This window comes from Anastrepha ludens, chromosome 2 (assembly GCF_028408465.1).
Source record: "Anastrepha ludens isolate Willacy chromosome 2, idAnaLude1.1, whole genome shotgun sequence".
Taxonomy (NCBI): Eukaryota; Metazoa; Arthropoda; class Insecta; order Diptera; family Tephritidae; genus Anastrepha; species Anastrepha ludens.
In genome coordinates, this window is record NC_071498.1 from 75,698,192 (window position 1) to 75,718,244 (window position 20,053).

The window sequence follows — 20,053 nt, forward strand, 5'->3', positions numbered from 1 at the left end:
TATATCCATATTGTCAAGCTGCAGTACATTGTTGCTTTGTTTCGATTAGAATCCAATAATAAAAAGAGTTTTAGAGGTGTGCTCAATAGCAGACCGTAAACCGGCTCTCAGCAAATTTGACAGAATCAGCTGATGGACTGTCGTAACAGGGGATGAGTTTACAAAAAACCTGAGATTGTGTTCGTTATATACGAAAAAATTAACACAATGTTAGTTCGTTGCCTTCTGAACAACGACTCATAGGAGAAGTTTGTGAATTATCGTGAAAATTTCGGCTGGGGATAAGATTGTGTTAGTATACGAAAAAAAAAAATTTAATTATACGCTCATTGCTTCGTTGCTATTTGAACAACGACTGATTGGACAAGTATATGAATACATGTGAAATGATCTATTGTCAAATCCTCTGTGACGTGGCAGCCGAAATTGCTTGTACAATTTTGTTTTTCATCATAGCTAGAGAGCAAACCTGGTAATTTATCATCCTTAGACTGTCGCCACTATTTAATATAATATAACAATGCATATAAATTACAATGCAAACACAGATGAGAGGGTGGGAGGAATTCTAAAATATATTTGGCCTTCAGCTTGAAAATCAGGTTAAATATTCCTATATTATTACAAACGAAGTTTATCAATCACAAGTTATTTTGCTCTTTCCGTAATTATTTATTGTTTTTGAACTTACCCCTCGTGATGTAAGGTAATCCATACCTTTAGCAACCTGGTACATAAATGACGTTAAATCGCCTGATGTCAAAGTGTTGGACTTTCCATGAGTATTACCGTAATGCCTTAAAAAATATCAAACAAAAAAGTTATTTTTTATTTATTTAAAGTAATTACATTAAGTTTGTATTATTATCGATTTAATTAATATATTATCTATCTGTTCAATAACATTTAACAATACTTATCCTTAAAACTAAGATACTCATTCATGGAAAGCACCCAGTGGTGTACCCTTTCCTCAATTTTTGATTTTTTTCACATGAGGTCTAGTGTTGATTTCCTTTTCGACCTGTTAAAGGAAATGAGATTGGTGGTAATTTCTATACTTGGTGGGTTTGGGTGCGATTGAAGTCTTATATTGTGTAATGAGGCATGCTTTTCGATTTCTTCAGCTATTGTGGGAACTTTGAAATCCCAATTAATTTGGGCATTTGTGATATAGTATGGTGCATTTGCGATCATTCTGAGAGTTTTCGATTGGAATCTTTGGAGTATTTCGATGTTTGAATTAGCTGCGGTGCACCAGAGTTGTATGCCATATGTCCATACTGGTTTTAGGATAGATGAGAGAAGTGGGAGCTTATTGACAAGGGATACATGGGAATTCCGATTTAACAGCCAATAAAGACTTCGAAGTTTGATTCCTAGTGCCTTGCGTTTAGTAAAAATATAGGTTTGCCATGTGAGCTTTCAGTCAAGATGCGTTCCGAGACGTTTTGTAACATTACTTTATTTACATTACTCTCCACTGATGAGATCATATCCGGAGACCTTTTTGGTTTTAAGCTTTTTTATCGCTTCTTTCACTTCTCTTTTTGAATTTTTTTTTTGGATGGGTCCATCTGGTGGATGAGCCCCAAGGTGCCTTTAACTTTTTGAGTAGTACTTAGCGAAGGTTCAATATCATGGAGGGTAAAAACTCGGAATAAGTGACGAGCAAATGTTTAAGCGTTTTAGAGATCCGGCTTAGCCCATTTGTTATTTTCAATTTTAATGGCTGACCTAAGGCAGACCTTTTCGAACTTTTTTGTTGCTTTCCAAAGAGAGCAATCTGAAACAGGGGATGCATCGAGGTTACTGAGATAGTTTTGTAGTTGAGAGTTACGTTCATTTTGTGTAAGCGAGTTCAGAAAACTGCTTAAAAAAATAAGGGTCATTCCTTTTCAATCAAACCCTGTAGTATTTCATAAATATTAAGAATATTTGTTTTTCTATCCTTTCCTAACATTTGTGAAGCGCTTAGCGTGAAATAAAACTTGTTATCGAAAATGATAAAGGGTGGTTAAGTTTCAAGGGCCGGTGTGGATTTTGAATAAAATACAATTTTTTTGGGAAACTATTCTCATTTCTCTTTACTATGATAATACTCGTATGGCTCAATTACGTATAGAACAAAATATCGGCCAAATGGCGGCCGCGGCCTCGGCCTCGGCGGCACACCTCCATCCGATGGTCCAAATTTTCGATGACGCTGAGGCATACTTGAGGTTCTATGCCATTAATGTGCCGAATTATCTCATCCTTCAGCTCTTGAATTGTTGCTGGCTTATCGACATACACCTTTTCTTTCAAATAACCCCAAAGAAAGAAGTTCAACGGTGTCAAATCACATGATCTTGGCGGCCAATTGACATCGCCGCGACGTGAGATTATTCGGCCATTAAATTTTTCGCGCATAAGAGCCATTGTTTCGTTAGCTGTGTGGCAAGTGGCACCGTCCTGTTGAAACCACATATCGTCCACATCCATATCTTGTTCAGCTCCTCCTTCGATGACGTCTTTATCTTGTCAATCGTAGCGTAGCGTTGTCCTTTCATGGGGCTCTTCAGTTTCGGGAACAAGAAAATGTCATAGGGGGCCAGGTCTGGGGAATACGGTGGTTGTGGCATCATTAGATTGAGATGATTGAGCTTTAGTTTCCACGTCATAACCATAAACCCACGATTCGTCACCAGTTATGACCCTCTGGAGCAGATTTGGGTCCAATATCTCATGAGCAATGTTCATGCGATGCTGCTTTTGGTCGAAATTGAGCAGTTTTGGTAGGAATTTCGCGGCGACCCATCTCATGGCCAAATCATTAAAAAAAATCGAATGGCGCAAGCCAATCGATATGTCTAGGTCATCAGCAACTTATCTAACCGTGATTCGACGATTGGCCAATATCATTTTCTTCACTTCATCAAATTTTCGTCTGTTGTTGAAGTGCTCTGGCGTCCGGCACGCTTTTCGTCATTGACATCTTCTCGGCCTTGCTTTGGTCCAAAGTAGCTTCTCCGTATGACACAGTCAACATTCGGAATGCATCCGCACACTTAATTTCGTTTTTCACACAAAATTTGATACAGGTTCTGTGATCCATCTTTTTGAATAGGTAAAAATCGAAGACGAGCCGAAACACGTGCAAGCAAATCACCTGTCAACAATTAACTGAACATTCAAAATGGCGGAACTCGTCGGCATGTGTACCAGCATATCGCTACAAAAAATCGAAATTCGAATATGCGTAACCTGCAAAAATTCAAAATTCGCGATATATTCGGATTTTAAATTGAAATAAGACAACGAAAAATCACATTTATCAGGGCATCGTTATTATTTTTGTGTAGAGCCACTCATGACATTTATTTTTTTAAGATAATCTCTTTCAAATGTTGACCGCACCTGCGCCGTAATGCGGCCATGCGTAAACACCAATTTTGAATGACTTGCTGGAGACTTCGATCGGTATCGGTTGGCTTCCAATGCCTTCATCGAAGCTGGTTTATCCACAAAGCATTTAGACTTTACATACCCCCACAAATAAAGTCCAAAGGTGTGATATTACACGGTCTTCGTGTCCAATACCCTGGTCCGAGGCGAGAGATAAATTACTCCGAATTGTTCCACCGAAACCACGACGCAGTAAATCGTCTTGTTGAAACCAATTGTCGTTGAGATCACGGGTTTCGATTACCGGCATGAAAAAGTTGTTTATCATGGCGCGATAGCGTTCGCCATTAACTGTTACATTGGCGCCAGCTTCGGCTTGATGTCAATGATTCCTCTAGCCCATAGACCGCACCGGTTGTTTTCAATGGATGTAATAGCTGTTTGTTGGTTTTTGAATGGCTTCGGGTTGCTCTTCAGCCTAAATACGACAATTTTGCTTATTGACGTAGCCATTAATCCAAAAATGGGCCTCATCGCTGAACACCATACATTGGCCTGAGCGCGATGAACACTTTTCACAAACCGTCGATTATCCTGTTGAGTAAGCCTTTCCATGTTGAAATTTCAATGAATATTGAAAAAAATGATGTATTTAGTTTGGCAGTTGTCACGCGTGCCAAAAAACCCTATTGGAAAAAGCACCTCCAATCTAACTACCCGTTACATAAGTATATGCCCAATGGGGCCAACAAAAAAGATTTTTTATCCGATAAAAAATTAATAAAAAGCTGATATAAAGCAACGCATGCCGGGTATTAGCTAGTAATTAAAATGTATACAATAATATAAAGGGAGAAAACCTTAGAGATGAAGTGTATTAAAATTAAGATTAAAATTTAGTACCGCTTGAATTTGTAGAATTATATTTTAAAATTGCTTACCTTTCTGCACGTGAATTTCGAAGATAAGTTTGCAGTTTTCCTCGATTTACAAATTCAATAATGACAAATATTGGATCTTTGTCGGTGCAGCATCCGAGAAGTCGAACAACGTTGATATGCGGCTCAAGTGACTTCATCACCTGCGAATAACAGACTCCAAATAAAATGTCCGTAAAATGTAGCAATTGTAATGAAGTATAAGTTAGTTTTCGGAATATTTGCGATACGGAGTATTTATTATGAAGAAATCGCTTTTTTTAAGCATTGCTAGGCAAGCCTTTCTCTTATAAAATATTATATTATATGTATTTGTTTAAGCATATAGATGCCGTGTCGAGTTGCTTAAGAATTGTCCCCATTTGTGTCTATGTGTTCTTTTCAAAATGCTCATAGGTATCTCATATACCCAATTACCTATATACCCAATTACACCTATGCAGATCAGATATACACAATATAGCATTTTCAATTTGAATTAAGCGTTTTTCAAGTAAACTAAACATTTTTTAATTTAAACATAAATTAAATGAAACCAATTCTACAATTAACTGCATAAAATATAAAGTGAGCCCGAGCTACAAAATTTATTTTGAATTATGGATAATGTCTGAGTCTATAAATCCCAAATATGGTGGACAATAGTAGATGTATATTAAAACTCAAAGGGAATTCATATTCTAAATTAGAATTCCATGGTAGACCATTATTAGCGATATAAGTTACATTGTTAATTTATAAAGGGTCTTTCAAAAGTGACGCCTGGATGTCAGTAGTGAATAATTTCTAGACGTTACCTTTTTGTATGCCATCTTTGACATTTGTCAAGTAGACATATATACAATTTTACACTATGGAACACCGCGTTAAAATTATAGTAACTTATTATCAAAATGGTCGAAACAAACTTTCCGCATCCAAGGAGAAGAAAACTTTAGAGTAATTTCAGAAAAATCATTACATCCACTAAAATGTACTATTTGATGTGGTTTTGTAGATGGTGGAATAATTTGCCCGTTTTTATTGGAAGATGTAAATGACAGAGCAGTTACTGTCAATGGACATCGCTATAGACAATTGAAGAGCTTGAAGGAATAGACATAGACAATCTTTATTTTCAACAGGATGGAGCCACAAGTCACACAACACGGGAAATCATTGAACTATTGCGATCTAAGTTTCCCGGTCGATTAATTGTGACATAAACAGGCTGCCTAGATCATGCCTAACTTCACTAGGCTAATTTTTGTGGTTTTTTTTTTTAAAGTAAAGTCTATGTGAATAAGTCAACAACGATTCCAGAGCTGAACACACAATATTCGGATCAAGATTGCTGAACTCAATGCGATAAAGCTTGTGGACGTGCTTATGGTGAACATTGAAATCATGTCAACTTTCACATATAAATGTGAAGAGCCGTATTTTGAATAAAATAGTGAAACCTGAAATAATCTAAATTTTTACATGTTTTATAAGCACCTAACAACTATAAATTAGAAACACTCTATTTATGTGACAAGAAGACACCCATTGACTCTCATTTGCTCACTAACTATTAAACAATTCACTAATATATATGTATATAGTATATGAAAATATTTTAATTACTAATTTCCGTCTTTTACTGGGAGGAATTTTGCAATCAATTATTCAGCTCCTGAAGCTTTCGCAAAAAACGTCAGTTTCGTAATTTCTGTTTGACTCTGAAAACTACTACAATTTATAAGCATGGTTTTGGATCTCTCAGCACTGATTTTAGGCGACGATGATGACCGAATAGTGGCTGAACTACGTCTGCGTTAACCGCTTCAAGTTACTGATGAAATCTATATTCAGCTAGGTCTGTTATATCAGCAGGCGTAGCAAAGGTGTGAGAGCTAAATCTTAACCCAGCGAGAACTCAAATTTTTTTCACTATTTAGTCAATCACGAGTTAGAGGGCAATATCAACAATAAATACAAGGTAGAGCATTTTTCCAGAGACGTAGAACTCAAAGTTAACAAAATCATTCAGCTGAGAAGAAATTCAAATTATCGAGGGGAGAAAATTAAATAAAAATATGTACAAGTTATCTAAGGTACCTTTGTTGTTCAAGAAGCAAAACTGAGCATAAAATATATTTAGCCTCTAATAATACAAACCTCAAGCATAAATATATACAAACCTCAAGCTCACTTATCAGATCTTTTTTTTCAGTTTCGGTCGCATTTTCTTTTAAGGTTTTTACTGCTACAGTTGTTACGCCTTCGGCACCTGCAAATGTATGATGCAAGTAAATACACAATATGTACATAAATTTATGTATTTCCATTAATAAATTAAAAACAATTGATATTCACTTTGTTTCATTTTGACAAACATTTTCTTTTTGCTCTTTTCTTCACAATGTATAGGTCGCCTTGCTTTATTTCTTAGGAATCCAGCTCATATACCGATTTATATCGGACCATGGAGACAATTTTTAGAAATATTATATCTTTATTCAACTTCGCAACTTAACGGGTATTTTTTGTTTGTGGAAAAAGAGCTGGATTTCGAATTCATAACGAACGTGAAGTATGGAACATTGAATAACAAAGGTTCCGATTTGCTGAAGAATAACCAGGCTCTCGAACCAAAGACCAACTCTTCTTTCCATATTTATTATCGAAGGTGGTACTTAAAAACGAGACTTGTTTTCAAATAATTTTCGAGTTGTATGCGGGAGTGTATGAGCTGTTAATAATATTTTTACTGATACGAGGTTGTAGATTCATTTAAGTCAACCCAAATACAAGCATTGAAAAATGATTCCATACTAAGTTGAGAATTAAAACTTTGCAAAACATTATTTAAGCTATGCATTAAATATGGATATCAAACTAATATTTGGAACGTATAAGTCATTTGTTTTTTGTTTTTGTAAACACATGCAAATACGTGCATGAATTAAATTTTTTATTAAACCAAGTAAAAAGAAAACACTGCAAAATTTAAATGATTTTATTGATCGTGCTAGGAAACAAAATCATAATGTTAATAAAGAAAATCTTAAACGATTACGTAATAACATAGAGTATATATCAGGTCAGTCCATAAGTTCGTGCGTACCCGTAATTTCACCTTTGTACGATTTTTGCATACAAAAAATTATTCGCGGAATATAGCAGAACTATTTATATTTTCTTTGATATATTGTGCATTCAACAAGTGATTTTATTCGCGGGTAGAAGCACATGTTGTTAAAAAATAAAATGGAATCTTCGAACGCGTATAAGAGGCATATTTTGTATTTTTTTTTATAAAAGTGGTAAAAATGCAACAACTGCTACTGCAGAAATAAACACTGTTCTCGGAGAGGATACCGTGAGTGTAAGGACTGCGCAAAAGTGGTTTTCAAAATTCCGAAGTGGTAACTGCGACGTGGAGGATGACCCGCGCGCTGGTCGTCCTGAAGTCTTTAACTCCGAGGCCATGCTCGAACTCGTGGAAGCTGAGCCAAATTTAACAGTCGATATGATAACTCAGAGGTTAAATTCATCGCATGGAACAGTTCACAGGCACCTGGTTCAGATTGGAAAGGTTTCAAAGCTGGGAAAATGGATTCCGCATAGACTTTCCGTCGCCACCTTCAGCAGAGAGTGAATGCGCTTCTCAGCTGCTGCAACGGCTTGAAAATGAAAGTTTTTTGAACCGTATCGTTACTAGTGATGAAAAATGGGTACTTTACAATAATCCTGTTCGCAAACGCCAATGGTTAGATAAAGATGAACCACCAGAACCGACCCCTAGAGATGGCCTTCACCCCAGGAAGATTCTTCTGTCTATTTGGTGGGATATGGCCGGTATTGTTTATTATGAACTTCTGAAACCAAACCAAACGATACCTGCTGATTATTATTCCCATCAGCTATCAAACCTGAATGAGGCACTTAAAAAAAATCGGCCGTCTTTAGTGAATAGACGCAAAGTTTTGTTTCACTACGACAACGCAAGACCTCATACCGCAACGCAAACATTAGGTAAGCTGAACGAGCTCGGATGGGAGCTAATGCCGCATCCACCATACTCTCCAAATATTGCACCTTGTGATTATCACCTTTTCCGAGGACTTTAATCCCATATGAGTAACAAGAACTACTCCTCAAAAGAAGCTATAAAAAGGGATATCGAAGCGTATTTTGGCTCCAAGGACAAACAATTTTTTGAGCAGGGAATTAAAAATGTGCCTAAACGTTGGGAAGACATTGTAAATAATGAAGAAAACTATAATATTGATTAAGAAATACTTTAAACATATTTTTGATCAATTTTAAAACCACCTTTAAAAAACGCACGAACTTATGGACTGACCTGATACATTTATTGTTATTAAAGCTGTTTTATACTCTTCTATATACATATATAGACATAAAACTTAATGAAAGCCTTTATGAAAAATACTGCATTAGCTTTTGGAAAGCTCTAAAAATAGTATGTATACTTACCATCAACATCTACTGCTTCACAGCGCCAGACTTGACCAAAAGCGCCTTCCCCTAATATGTTGAAAAATTTCAGTCGGTGACGTGGAAACTCCCAACGGCATTTACCATCACCAGCAGTGTTACCTACTACAGCACTACCATATGTCATGTTCGAAGCCAAACTATTTTCCGTTGTTCCTATAATGCTATTATTATTGTGCGATATTCCTCTAAAGATGCCTGACATATTTGGGTCACCAGTATGATTAATTCTGTTCATGGGGTTTGTCGATAATTGGGATATTGCCTAAGTATGATGATGATCAAAAATAATATGCAATTTGCTTTTTTGTGCGAGAGATATATGTATTATATGTATGTATCTATTAATTATGCTCACCAAAGCGTCCTGGATATGTTGTGTATCTCTCTCCCACGGAACGTAACGGTTGTTGTAAGCGGTAGGACCGTTCCAATGTTGCATTACCATTGAATTTCGGCTGTCATCGGTTAAATTACTGCTCAAATTGCTTTGGTTAGATTTTTTCGCCATTTCCTCTTTGGATTTCTTCTTTAGTTTCTTGCTAATAGCACACAAGCGTTTTCTGTATAGAAAGCCAAAGAAGAAAGCGACCGCAAAAAAAATTCCACATGAAATGACTATAACTGGAACTACAAACGCCTTGATTGAATAGTTCGCCGATGGGTTTTTATTAGATAAATCTTCATCATTACTAATCACATTAACTGTACTTGAAGGCAACTTTTCTTTTACATTTGACTTTGATCCACTGTCATTGTTGAAGTTATTGTAATTTTTGTTGGTAACTCCGTTAAAGTAATCATTATTATTCGCATTTTTGATGGGTGTCAGTCGGATGCGGCCTGTCGTTAATTGAGAGTCAATTGTAGTTGAGGTCGGCATCATAGTATTTGTTTGTATGGTTGTGCCACTATTCAGTCCATTACTGACCCCATTAGAAGAGGCAGTAGGCCAGCTTGAATCCTGTTGATTAGGGTTCAGATTAAATACGGGAGGTTGGCGAGCATGATTTGAACTGCCACCAGGAACGTGGAATGTAAAAATGCCCTGATTTAGGCCAAAGTTTGAGGATAGATGATGGATTGGCGGGTCGTTCGAATATTTATTCCTTACAGATTGTACTCCAGGTAGTGTATCAAACGGAGGGAGGATTTGTGAAAAATTTTGTACCACACTCGTAACTGATGGTGGAGTCCGAAAGTTCGAAACTGTATCGTTATCCTTGGCAAGAATGTTAACAAAAACTTCATTTTTAGCAGTTAAATCTCCGTCGGAAACAGTGATGTAAAGGAAAAAGTTTTCTCCACCCTGAAAAATAAGTGAAATATTATTACACAGAACTTATAGGTATGTTCGAGTATGTACTACTTATGCCGTTATCTATGTTTCTTGGAAACTATCGGGTTACTTTCGAAACTTGCGAAATTTATCATTTTTTAGATAAAATTTATATTCTTATTTAACAAAACAAAAAAACAGTGTACAGTGTCGATCGTAGTATGAAGTAATTTGTCCTTTGAATCGAAAATGCCAATACATTTTGAAAGTACTGGCTTCTGATGCTGCTTCGCCAAGGCAAGAACAAATTTTGCTGTGCAATCCTCCAGGCGATGATATTCAAATACACGTTTCTAAAGTCTCATCATCAAACGGAGTCAGACTTCACAGCAAAAACCTTCCAAACCATGCTATTCAAATGATTGTATCTGAATTATACATACAACCATTGAGGTTTTTCTAAATTATTTATTTTTCATGCTCTTATCTCTCACTTTTTAATATCCTAAATATATCATTTTCCCTAATCTTTTAAGCTTAAAATGTACTTAAATTAAATCGAAAGTTTCTCTTAATTGTTAGTTTTTTCTTTCAATGTGTTTATGTACTTATTACAATTTACCATATCATTTTCAGTACGTAATTGAATTAAATATACTCGTATATCATATGGAAGATCATAAATTTGATCAACGGCGTTTTGATTTATGTACGTCGCCATTTTTCAGAACCGACCAAGGCGAATTCAAAGAAGGTGACATCGGTAGAGCAATAACAACATTTAAATTGCAATCAAGGTTTTTCATTTGAGCTAGAGAAATGTTTGGTACCTAGCCATTAGTGAGTGCACACTGCAATGTCAGTGAATTTAGTGGTACGTCATCTATAATACATACCACCTTAAATAAAAAGTTCTCGAAACAACCGCCAGGTGACGCTCTAAGTCAACTGATTTGAGTTCTGTTTGTGTTGCCGAATCTGTGATTATTATTATAAAATGGTTATTTGTGCACTGCGATCTGAAAAGACATATTGTGCCGTCATGTAGTCTACTCAAAAAGTTTTAGGCCATTAATAAATCGTAAAACTGCGGTAGGCTTAATTTCTACCAGGATTTATTACTCCGTTTCCCAGGTAACTTAGTATGCGTCGTGCCCCTGCTGGGCAGACGCATAGATTGCATCTACCTTTATTAGTTCTGGATCAATGAGTCTTTTCGATCACCGCGGCGGCAAGTCGATGGTACATGCGAAACGTCGATGTTTAAAGTATTTGGGTGAGGCCGTGCAAAATGTTGCGTTTACTTTCAATAGAACAAAGCAAAACCAAAACTTATCAGAAGGTGACGTTTGACTTGAAGTTCGGACGTTAACCAAATATTTTAAAATTAGATGTTTTCAGCTCCATGCGTTCATGCATGTGGCACGCGAGAAACGGCAAACTCTGAACACATAGTCGAAAAAAGGTTTGCTTTTTTAGGTACCAACAATACAATCTCAGTTTTTTTCCTAAACAAACCGATGTACCAACTCCGGTTATGTCAGCCAATCAGCTGTTTCCTTCAAAATCGCTGAGAGCCTGCGCTAATGTTGGCCCCACCTCCGCTTTCTGAGCATCGTGAGAGAAATCAAGAATGATTGATTACATTCTAAACATAGTTTGTATTTTGCATATCTGGCTGGGAGTGATGCACCCTTCTCTGGTGGTGCTGTCTGGCAACTTAAGACTTTGACTTGAGATTTGGTACACCTGCATAAATTTAATGTAGCTATTTCAAATAAATGGGCATACAAAATGAAGCGAAATGAGAAGGTCATCTCAAAAGGAGACTCTGTCAATGAAGAAGAAAACAAATAATCAGTGTCTAATTTATCAAAGCGATTCTCATATTGCTGGAGATTTTGGGGCTAGGCGTTCAACTGAAGGTTATGTTGTAAGGTTCTATAGTGGACCAAACACATAACAGGTAAAGTTCAGTTCATTCTAGAATTATACGAAAGCTACCCATTACTGCAACTTTTGTGAATTCGAAAATGATTAAAAATTTTGAGAAAATATTTAAAAATTTGCTTGACTTACGTTAATAATCGAATCTAAAAGTAAACAGGAGCTCATAAACTTTTGATCTCAAAGAATATAATACCAATAATCCAATATAAATGAAAATAATAATAGTAAATCTAATGATTACCCTGCTCTCCATATGACATACGGATCATGCATAGAAAACCAAAATGATAGGAAAAGTTTTTTTCTTATAGCGGTCGCCCCTCGGCGGGCAATGGCAAACTTCCGAGTATATTTCATTTAGTGCTTAATTTGTTTTTCATGGTCAGTAAGTCGTTTTTGTCTACAAATGGTCAAAGCTAGAACGGTGAACAATTTTGTTGGTCATAAATTATACAGGACTTCATTTTCTGCGATAAAAAATGCAACTAAACTAAGATACATTCTACAAATTGTTTTACTATAAACTTACTCGTCCAGTTAAACTTTCGTTCAGGTAAACAATTCCTCTGACTGGATCAATACGGAATGGTAAATTTTCTTTGTCACTGTGGTCGTCATAGTTAAATAGATTGTGTGGTTCAAGTCCAAAAACCAACTCATCGTTTTCTGGATCTTCAGCTCGAATTCGAGTAATTATTTGGCCCACCTGCTCAGTTTCCGGTATTCTCCAGTTCCTCTCGGGCACATACAGTATTGGTGGTGTGTTTACCAATGAATGCTGTTGGCTCGATACTGCACACATTAAAATAAAAAAAAACATATTGTTGTGACTATAATAATATAAAGTGTTCATATTGTTATCAGAAAAGTTAACATAAAATCGCACAGAACTTACGTACTACACGTACTAGATATTTAAAAATACAGTTAGAAAATGTTGAAATGAAAGATCTTTCGTAAAGAATCGCGTATACAATATTGACAATCATAAGTTCGCAGGCCTTTGCATAAATGTAGGTAATGACACTACTTTACTTGATGTACATATGTAAATTAACTTAATTAAAAAAAGACTAATTATAAATTATACAATATGTAATATAGATATTTTACTGTCGATAACTAGATACTGTCTATAATTAGACCATCTAATTATTTTCAAGAAAAATTACTAAATTATATAAAGTTATTGTATCTATATTCAATTAGTATAAATTACAATCATCTTCATGTTTTTTATATCCCTTTTGTCTACCGAATAAGAAAGTTAAAACTCAGTTGGGCACGACGAACGCGCAAATATAAGTCTATTAGGTCGCGAACTGGTTTCATTTTTTATATGGTAGAATCGACAAAAAAAAAAATATTAGATATGCGAAAAATCTAAATTCTCTTAACTCAATTTATTAATCTCAAGATGTATTTATTTGCATTCAAGTATATAACAGACAAATTTATATTCAAATATACTTATACATACATATTTGTTTACTAAAAATTCTCTTTGTATACACAATACAGAGGTTTTTTGTTTTTAAACCAGCAAACGATTATGATTCTATTAACAAAGTTAAGCTGTTGCAACAACAAATAATCTGTGGTATGAAGTTATAATTCTTCCCTCACACAAACCAAAGTAATGTTGCCCACACTCACTGACGTTATCGTACTCCTGCTGTGAAATACACAAAATTGAGCAAATCTTGAACCCGTAGAAAACATTTGCTTTCGTTAGGTTACATATTTACACAATACATCGGTTTTTCTTTGGTTGTATCGACACAATTTTGCCATTCATATTTTTGCTTAACACTTTTATACACATCCGCGTTATCAGTTAAATTGTTCTTTGTTTAATAAGCTAAAGCCAAGAACCAACAAATACAAATACAGAGTTCCTTTATCTATAATTAACATTATTCAACATTGTTTTCAACTTATTTTAATTTAAGTTTTTCTAAGTTTATATTGTTAAGGATTTCGCAATGTACTGTTTGGCAACACTGTGTGGGGAGAGAGAATAATCCAAAATTTTTCATAAACGATCTACGATACTACGGAACGGAACGGTGGTGATTTTTCATTTACATGGCTCTCATTAGTTTCTTCGTGTTAGCTGGTACGGAGCGTACGTTTATACTTTTACGATGGTGAGTGCGAGCACCACAACAACCGTTCCGTAGTTGCACGTAGTCCGTTACATCCGCTGCGGTACCGCAACACGAAGCAATCGTACCTCCAACATGTACGAACAACATACAGATTTGGCGAATTAAGAATAGTCAGTGCCTATCGCACTGCCTCAGATAACGCAATTCATTATATTACCTTCTCGCGGCTGAGATGGATCGCTTATAAAGGGTGATCAGATTGGAGGTGCTTTTTCTAATAGGGTTTTTATGACTACTAATTACATAATTTTTTCATTATTCATTGGCATTTCATCATGCAAATCGTACAATTACATTACGAGAATCGACGATCTGTGAAAAGTGTTCATCGCGCTCAGGCCAACGTATGGTGTTCAGCCATGAGGCCCATTTTTGGCTTAATGGCTACGTCAATAAGCAAAATTGTCGTATTTGGGTTGAAGAGCAACCATTACATCCATTAAAAAACACCGTTTAATGCAGTCTATGGGCTAGAAGAATCATTGGCCCATATTTCTTCAAAGTCGAATCTGGCGCCAATGTAGCAGTGAATGGCAAAGGCTTCGCGCCATGATAAACGACTTTTTGACGCCAGAAATTGATGCCCAATATTAGGTTCCAACAAGACGCCGCTGCTTGCCATACAGCCCGTGAGACAATGGATTTACTGTGTCGTCGTTTCGGCGAAGCAATTCGGAGTAATTTATCTCTCGTCTCGGACCAATGAATTGGTCACCAAGATTGTGTTATATCATATCTTTGGACTTTATTTGTAAGGGGAATGTAAAGTCTAAATGCCTTGTGTATAAAGAAGCTTCGGTTGAGGCATTGGAACCCACATTACTAAAGTTATTTCCGAGATGCAGACCGAAGTCCTCCAGCGAGTCATTCAAAATTAGTGTTTACGAATGGCTGAGTTAGTGCGCAGTTGCGGCCAACACTTCAAAGAGATTATCTTTAAAAAATAAATGTCATTAATGGTTCTATACAAAAATTGTAAATATTCCCTGATCAATTTGAATTTTCGTTGTTTTATTTCAATTTACATTGGACAGAGACTGTCGGGCGCAGCTAAGAAAAAAGGAGAACTGCGAACAATTAAATAATGGCAGGTACGGTGGGAGCAATCGAGAAAGGTCGGTGAACTTTTGAACTCGTTCTAAACATTGCGAGATGTGTTGAACGAAAAAACGGAGAAATCTATCCTTTACTGCCCGCTGTGCCCCGAAGGATACTAAACGGCGGGGCATATCATTATCATTAATGAACCAAATATGCTTGAGACTGCGTTAGCTGAAAACATAGCTGAGTCAAATCTTATCCCACACAAGTGCGAGAACGAAGACAACTGAAAAACGACACGTGCTGTGTCCGCAAAGATCATGAACATCCTTCAGCCCGTAGATCGGTAAAAATCGGACTTGGACAGAATTACCCAAACAGACGATTGAGTTATAATATGCTTAAAACGGCCTGCCGACGTACTACTTAACGGTAAGTTTCCGGGAAGTTGTACGGTCGGACATGAGCGGGAGTTTAGTTGGGCGTAACTCCTACGCCACGGCTTCGGTCATAGGCCTTGGATGTTTCCCCTCCTCCACACAAAAAAAAATTACGAAGAAAAGGTACCTCATTTGACTAACAGTCGATTTGATTGTACCACATTAATTCCGCACGTCCTGCTGGATTGACCGAAAATCGGTCAACTGTCTACTTTTGTCGTACAGCAAGCCCAGCACAGTAACTACAGGCCAGGCAACATACAATACAAGGCAGATAATTGTTTGTATACGGAATTTCTTTCGTTATGGCCTCTGCGTCTTGTACGACATATCAATCGAACACGTTCATTCTGGAAAGGCTACTGAATTACTATATCCCAATTCGTTATATGTAAATATTATCATCCATCTTCTTATTTAATAATTGTCTGCAAAGCTAATTCGAAAGTGAATAACGCATGAGACGAATAACAAACGGGAGAACCGCGGGAATATAGCATTAGCTGATCTTTACGATTATTGGAATTGCATACTGGAAGACTAGGACTGAATTATTGGATTTCCTTACTTAATTTTTTTCATTTGGAAAATTTATAAAAACGGTCAATCATCATCTATCAATCTTAATTAAAAACCTTAGTATAATGAATCTATTAAATTATTGAATGAAGAGTTTTGATAATACATTTGTATAAATGCGGGAAAAGTGTTTTTATTGTTATTGTCATTTAAATCAGCCATTTTAGATTTGAATGAGGCATATTCACAGAACTGCGCTTAAAATTTGCTTCTCTTCATAAATTCATTTCTACCATCTGTATGAATATGTAAGTTTTAATCAATATTTCAATTATCTGATGTGGTGACGATAAAGAATATCAGAGAAGTGCGGTCTCAGAATCAATGATTTTAGAGAAGCGATTCCAAATTTTTGGAACCGGAATCAATTTTCCATCCCTTCTAGTTATTCGGTAATTATATATGTAGTTAAATATGGAGCTTGCACATGTACAGAGAAATTGGCTAGGTATCCTTCTGATCGACCGTTCGCTTGTTTTGTGAGAAATATTACGAATTTTCCAATGAAACTCACAGGAGATATTGATTTAGTGCTTAGTTTGCTAAAACAACACTATTCAGTTAATAATAGTTTATTAAATAATTTAAATAACTCAATTGTTTGTAAAATTTGTCTTTTATATATATATAATTGGCGCGGACACCCTTTTTAGGTGTTTGGCCGAGCTCCTCCTCCTATTTGTTGTGTGCGTATTTATGTTGTTCCACAAATGGAGGGACCACAGTTTCAAGCCGACTCCGAACGGCAGATTTTTTTTATGAGGAGCTTTTTCATGGCAGAAATACACTCGGAGGTTTGCCATTGCCTGCCGAGGGGCGACCGCTATTATTGTAGAAAAATGTTTTTCTTAATTTGGTGTTTCCCCGAGATCCGAACCTACGTCCTCTTTGTGAATTCTGAATGGTAGTTACGCACCAACTCATTCGGCTACGGCGGCCGCTTTATACAAAGACTTATTTTAACTACGAAACTTATTCCTATGGAAGATAAAAAAATCATAAAAGCAGTTTTCTGTAGTTAACTTGAACTTCTTAAAAACTTATTTCTCAAATTTTTGTGATGTTTAAGTTTCTTCGTGTACCAAGGAATCTTATAAATTACACGCTTAAAAACTGGAACATATTTAGAATACAGATCTGGCACTAAAATCTTAAATATATTAAAGAATTCTGCAACTTCAATATTGCCTAAAGAAACTTCCCAATCAATTTGATGTAAAACGTTATCAAGAGTTTAGAAATCACACCCGGTAAAATTAAAGGAAGGATGAGCACCTTGGACTGATTTAAAGAAATTCTAAACATTCCAAGTCTAACTTTAAAGGAATACTAATCGGCGATATTGAAGAAGCAGGCTGCGATACAACAAAACTAATTTTATCACTTATAAAAATTAAATATAATAAATGACTCATACTATTAGTGAGTTAAACTAATCTGAGTTAAACCCATATCCAGTAAATTATCAATAAAATAAGATTCCGTATAACTATTAATGTATTGTATGTTAACATGATGTTTACATATAAACTCTCATTACTTAAGGGTGGTATACCTATAGAACATAAATATAAAGAAAACTATACGAACCGCGTATTCTCACGTATAGCTGGTCCATAATATGTAGTATCAGTTTGAACCCAATAATTTAATCAAATAATTTAATTTTTGTTCCAAAAAATATTTATAAAAATTGTACCTTACTTTTTATTAATATATATAAGTAAATTAGAATATATGCACATACATAAATAATTTATATATATGCAGATATGTGAATGCTATTTTGAATTTGTCAGACGAGGTACTCCAGGAAAAGAAAGATCAAATATTTTTTATTATGACAAAATATCTTAACGTGAATAGAGCCCTGACGTTAATCACGTCAGAATTATCTATGTCCGGTCATAGCCAAGAAGTGACCAAAGTAATGACTGATGAGGCAACACAAGAAGCGGTAAGAGTGTTTAAGGATGGAATAAATAACTCATATATTCGTTCCACCCTATACGGAAATCCTATAAGGGATTTAGAGCATGCATTTGCAGTAGCCTTTACCGCAGAGCACGATGACGAACAGCGAAAGTTACGTCTAGGCTATGCACAACAGAACATTCATCCAACCAACAATAAACACGACTATGGGAAACAACATCACCAGAGACGTCCCATGTATCAGCAGAATTACTACTATAAGCAGCCACCATCACAATTACCAAAACCAGAACCCGTGGACGCAACGTCTGGAAACACAACATTCAGGCAACCAACTCAGCATCAAAACAACTACTACGACGTGAATAGAAACAATAAAAATTGGAAAAACCTCGAGGTAACAGTGGCCAGTTCGCCAATCAATACCAACAACCAAAACTCATGCGGAACAACAACTTAACATCCGAAGAAGACAACTCTAGCACAATTGTAGGGGCAGGTAGACAAAATCATTTAGTAATAAAGCATTTAAACTAATAAACGGGTTGCCCAGTATAGTAATGAATGATGGGAAAGTAAATTATAATGTTTTAGTAGATACAGGTGCAACCCATAACTATGTTAAGAAAATTTTAAAATTCAATATAACCAAAAAAGTTAAATCATTACAAGTGATATCAGTGCATGGTAATTCTATAATTAATACGAAACAAACTATTAAGTTATGAATGAAGATTTAGATTTTTTTGAGGTAGATGAGATAAATGGATTTGATTTGATACTAGGATGAAACGGAACAAAGAAATTGAACGCGGTTATAAATTTGAACAAGATGACATTGGAGATGTTAAGATAGTCGGAAATTAGTGAAACAAAATTATGCAAATTACACTATAGGGATAGACACGTATACCATACAATTCACCCATGTTAACCGTACATAAAAAAGGTATAGATGAGATCGGAAAACCCAAAAGACGTATGGTTATAGCTTTTAGGAAATTAAACGAACATACGATCACAGACAGGTACGTAATATATATATATACATATATATAAGTTAACACGCTGCGGCACCCAACATATTGCATTCCCACACCTTACCGATACACGTGCCGCTGCATCAGCATAATCGCTGTTATTCTATAGGACAACCCAACACCCTAAGTCAAGGCCAGTTACATATCAGGTACCACGTACTAATGCTAACGCACTAAGAACGGAGCCAGACGCAGCGTCAGCAAATTATGTTTCACACGATTGTGAAATACTTGCACATGCCACCAGTGCATGCCAACCGTGGGAAGCTAGGGGCGGAGCCAGCGTACCAAGCCACGGCGCACCTGAAGGCAGCAGAACGACCCAAACCTATAAAGGCCTGCAGCGCACATCAAGGGGCAGTTGCGTAGTGGACATTAACCGTAGCTTGTAACATTTACCTTTGTAGTAAATAAACCTTGTAAATTCTAACTTTGATCCTTTAGTGTTTCATTTGCAGGGCAAGTTGGCCCTTTAATTTTTTTGAGTGTATTGGACTGAAAGTCCTTTTCTGGCGCCCGAGCAGGGACCAGTAGTGAAGTGACAAAATAAGTTGGAGTTAGCTAAGAGCTAGAAAATATAGTGAAAAGAGTCAATAAAATTAAAAGTGAAAAAACTAAGAAGCTACAAAAATAAAGTGAAGGAAAAAAGCTAGAAATTTAAAGGTTCTTAAAATAGAGAAGGAAAATTTAATAGAAAATATAATACAATTTTTAAACAAGCCGAGGGCTACAAAAGTGAAAGTGAAAAAAGTTCTAAAGAGAGGAAAAAAATAAATTTTCCTTTAAATAGCCAAGGACTACAAAA

General features: G+C 35.9%; 2 protein-coding genes across 10 annotated transcripts in view; one reads left to right on the forward strand and one right to left on the reverse strand.

The window, feature by feature from the left end:
- Positions 1-20,053, reverse strand: part of LOC128871884 (tyrosine kinase receptor Cad96Ca) — a 63,475-nt gene that overhangs the window by 27,136 nt on the left and 16,286 nt on the right. For both annotated transcript variants that reach the window (XM_054114031.1, XM_054114030.1), the window contains exons 3-8: positions 12,572-12,834; positions 9,172-10,122; positions 8,793-9,078; positions 6,491-6,579; positions 4,329-4,468; positions 692-797 (exon numbers count right to left, since the gene is read on the reverse strand). In XM_054114031.1, coding sequence (XP_053970006.1) covers positions 692-797; positions 4,329-4,468; positions 6,491-6,579; positions 8,793-9,078; positions 9,172-10,122; positions 12,572-12,834 — 1,835 coding nt within the window. The remainder of the gene's footprint in view (positions 1-691; positions 798-4,328; positions 4,469-6,490; positions 6,580-8,792; positions 9,079-9,171; positions 10,123-12,571; positions 12,835-20,053) is intronic.
- Positions 1-20,053, forward strand: part of LOC128871883 (uncharacterized) — an 87,494-nt gene that overhangs the window by 5,778 nt on the left and 61,663 nt on the right. The gene's annotated exons all lie outside the window — the stretch shown is intronic.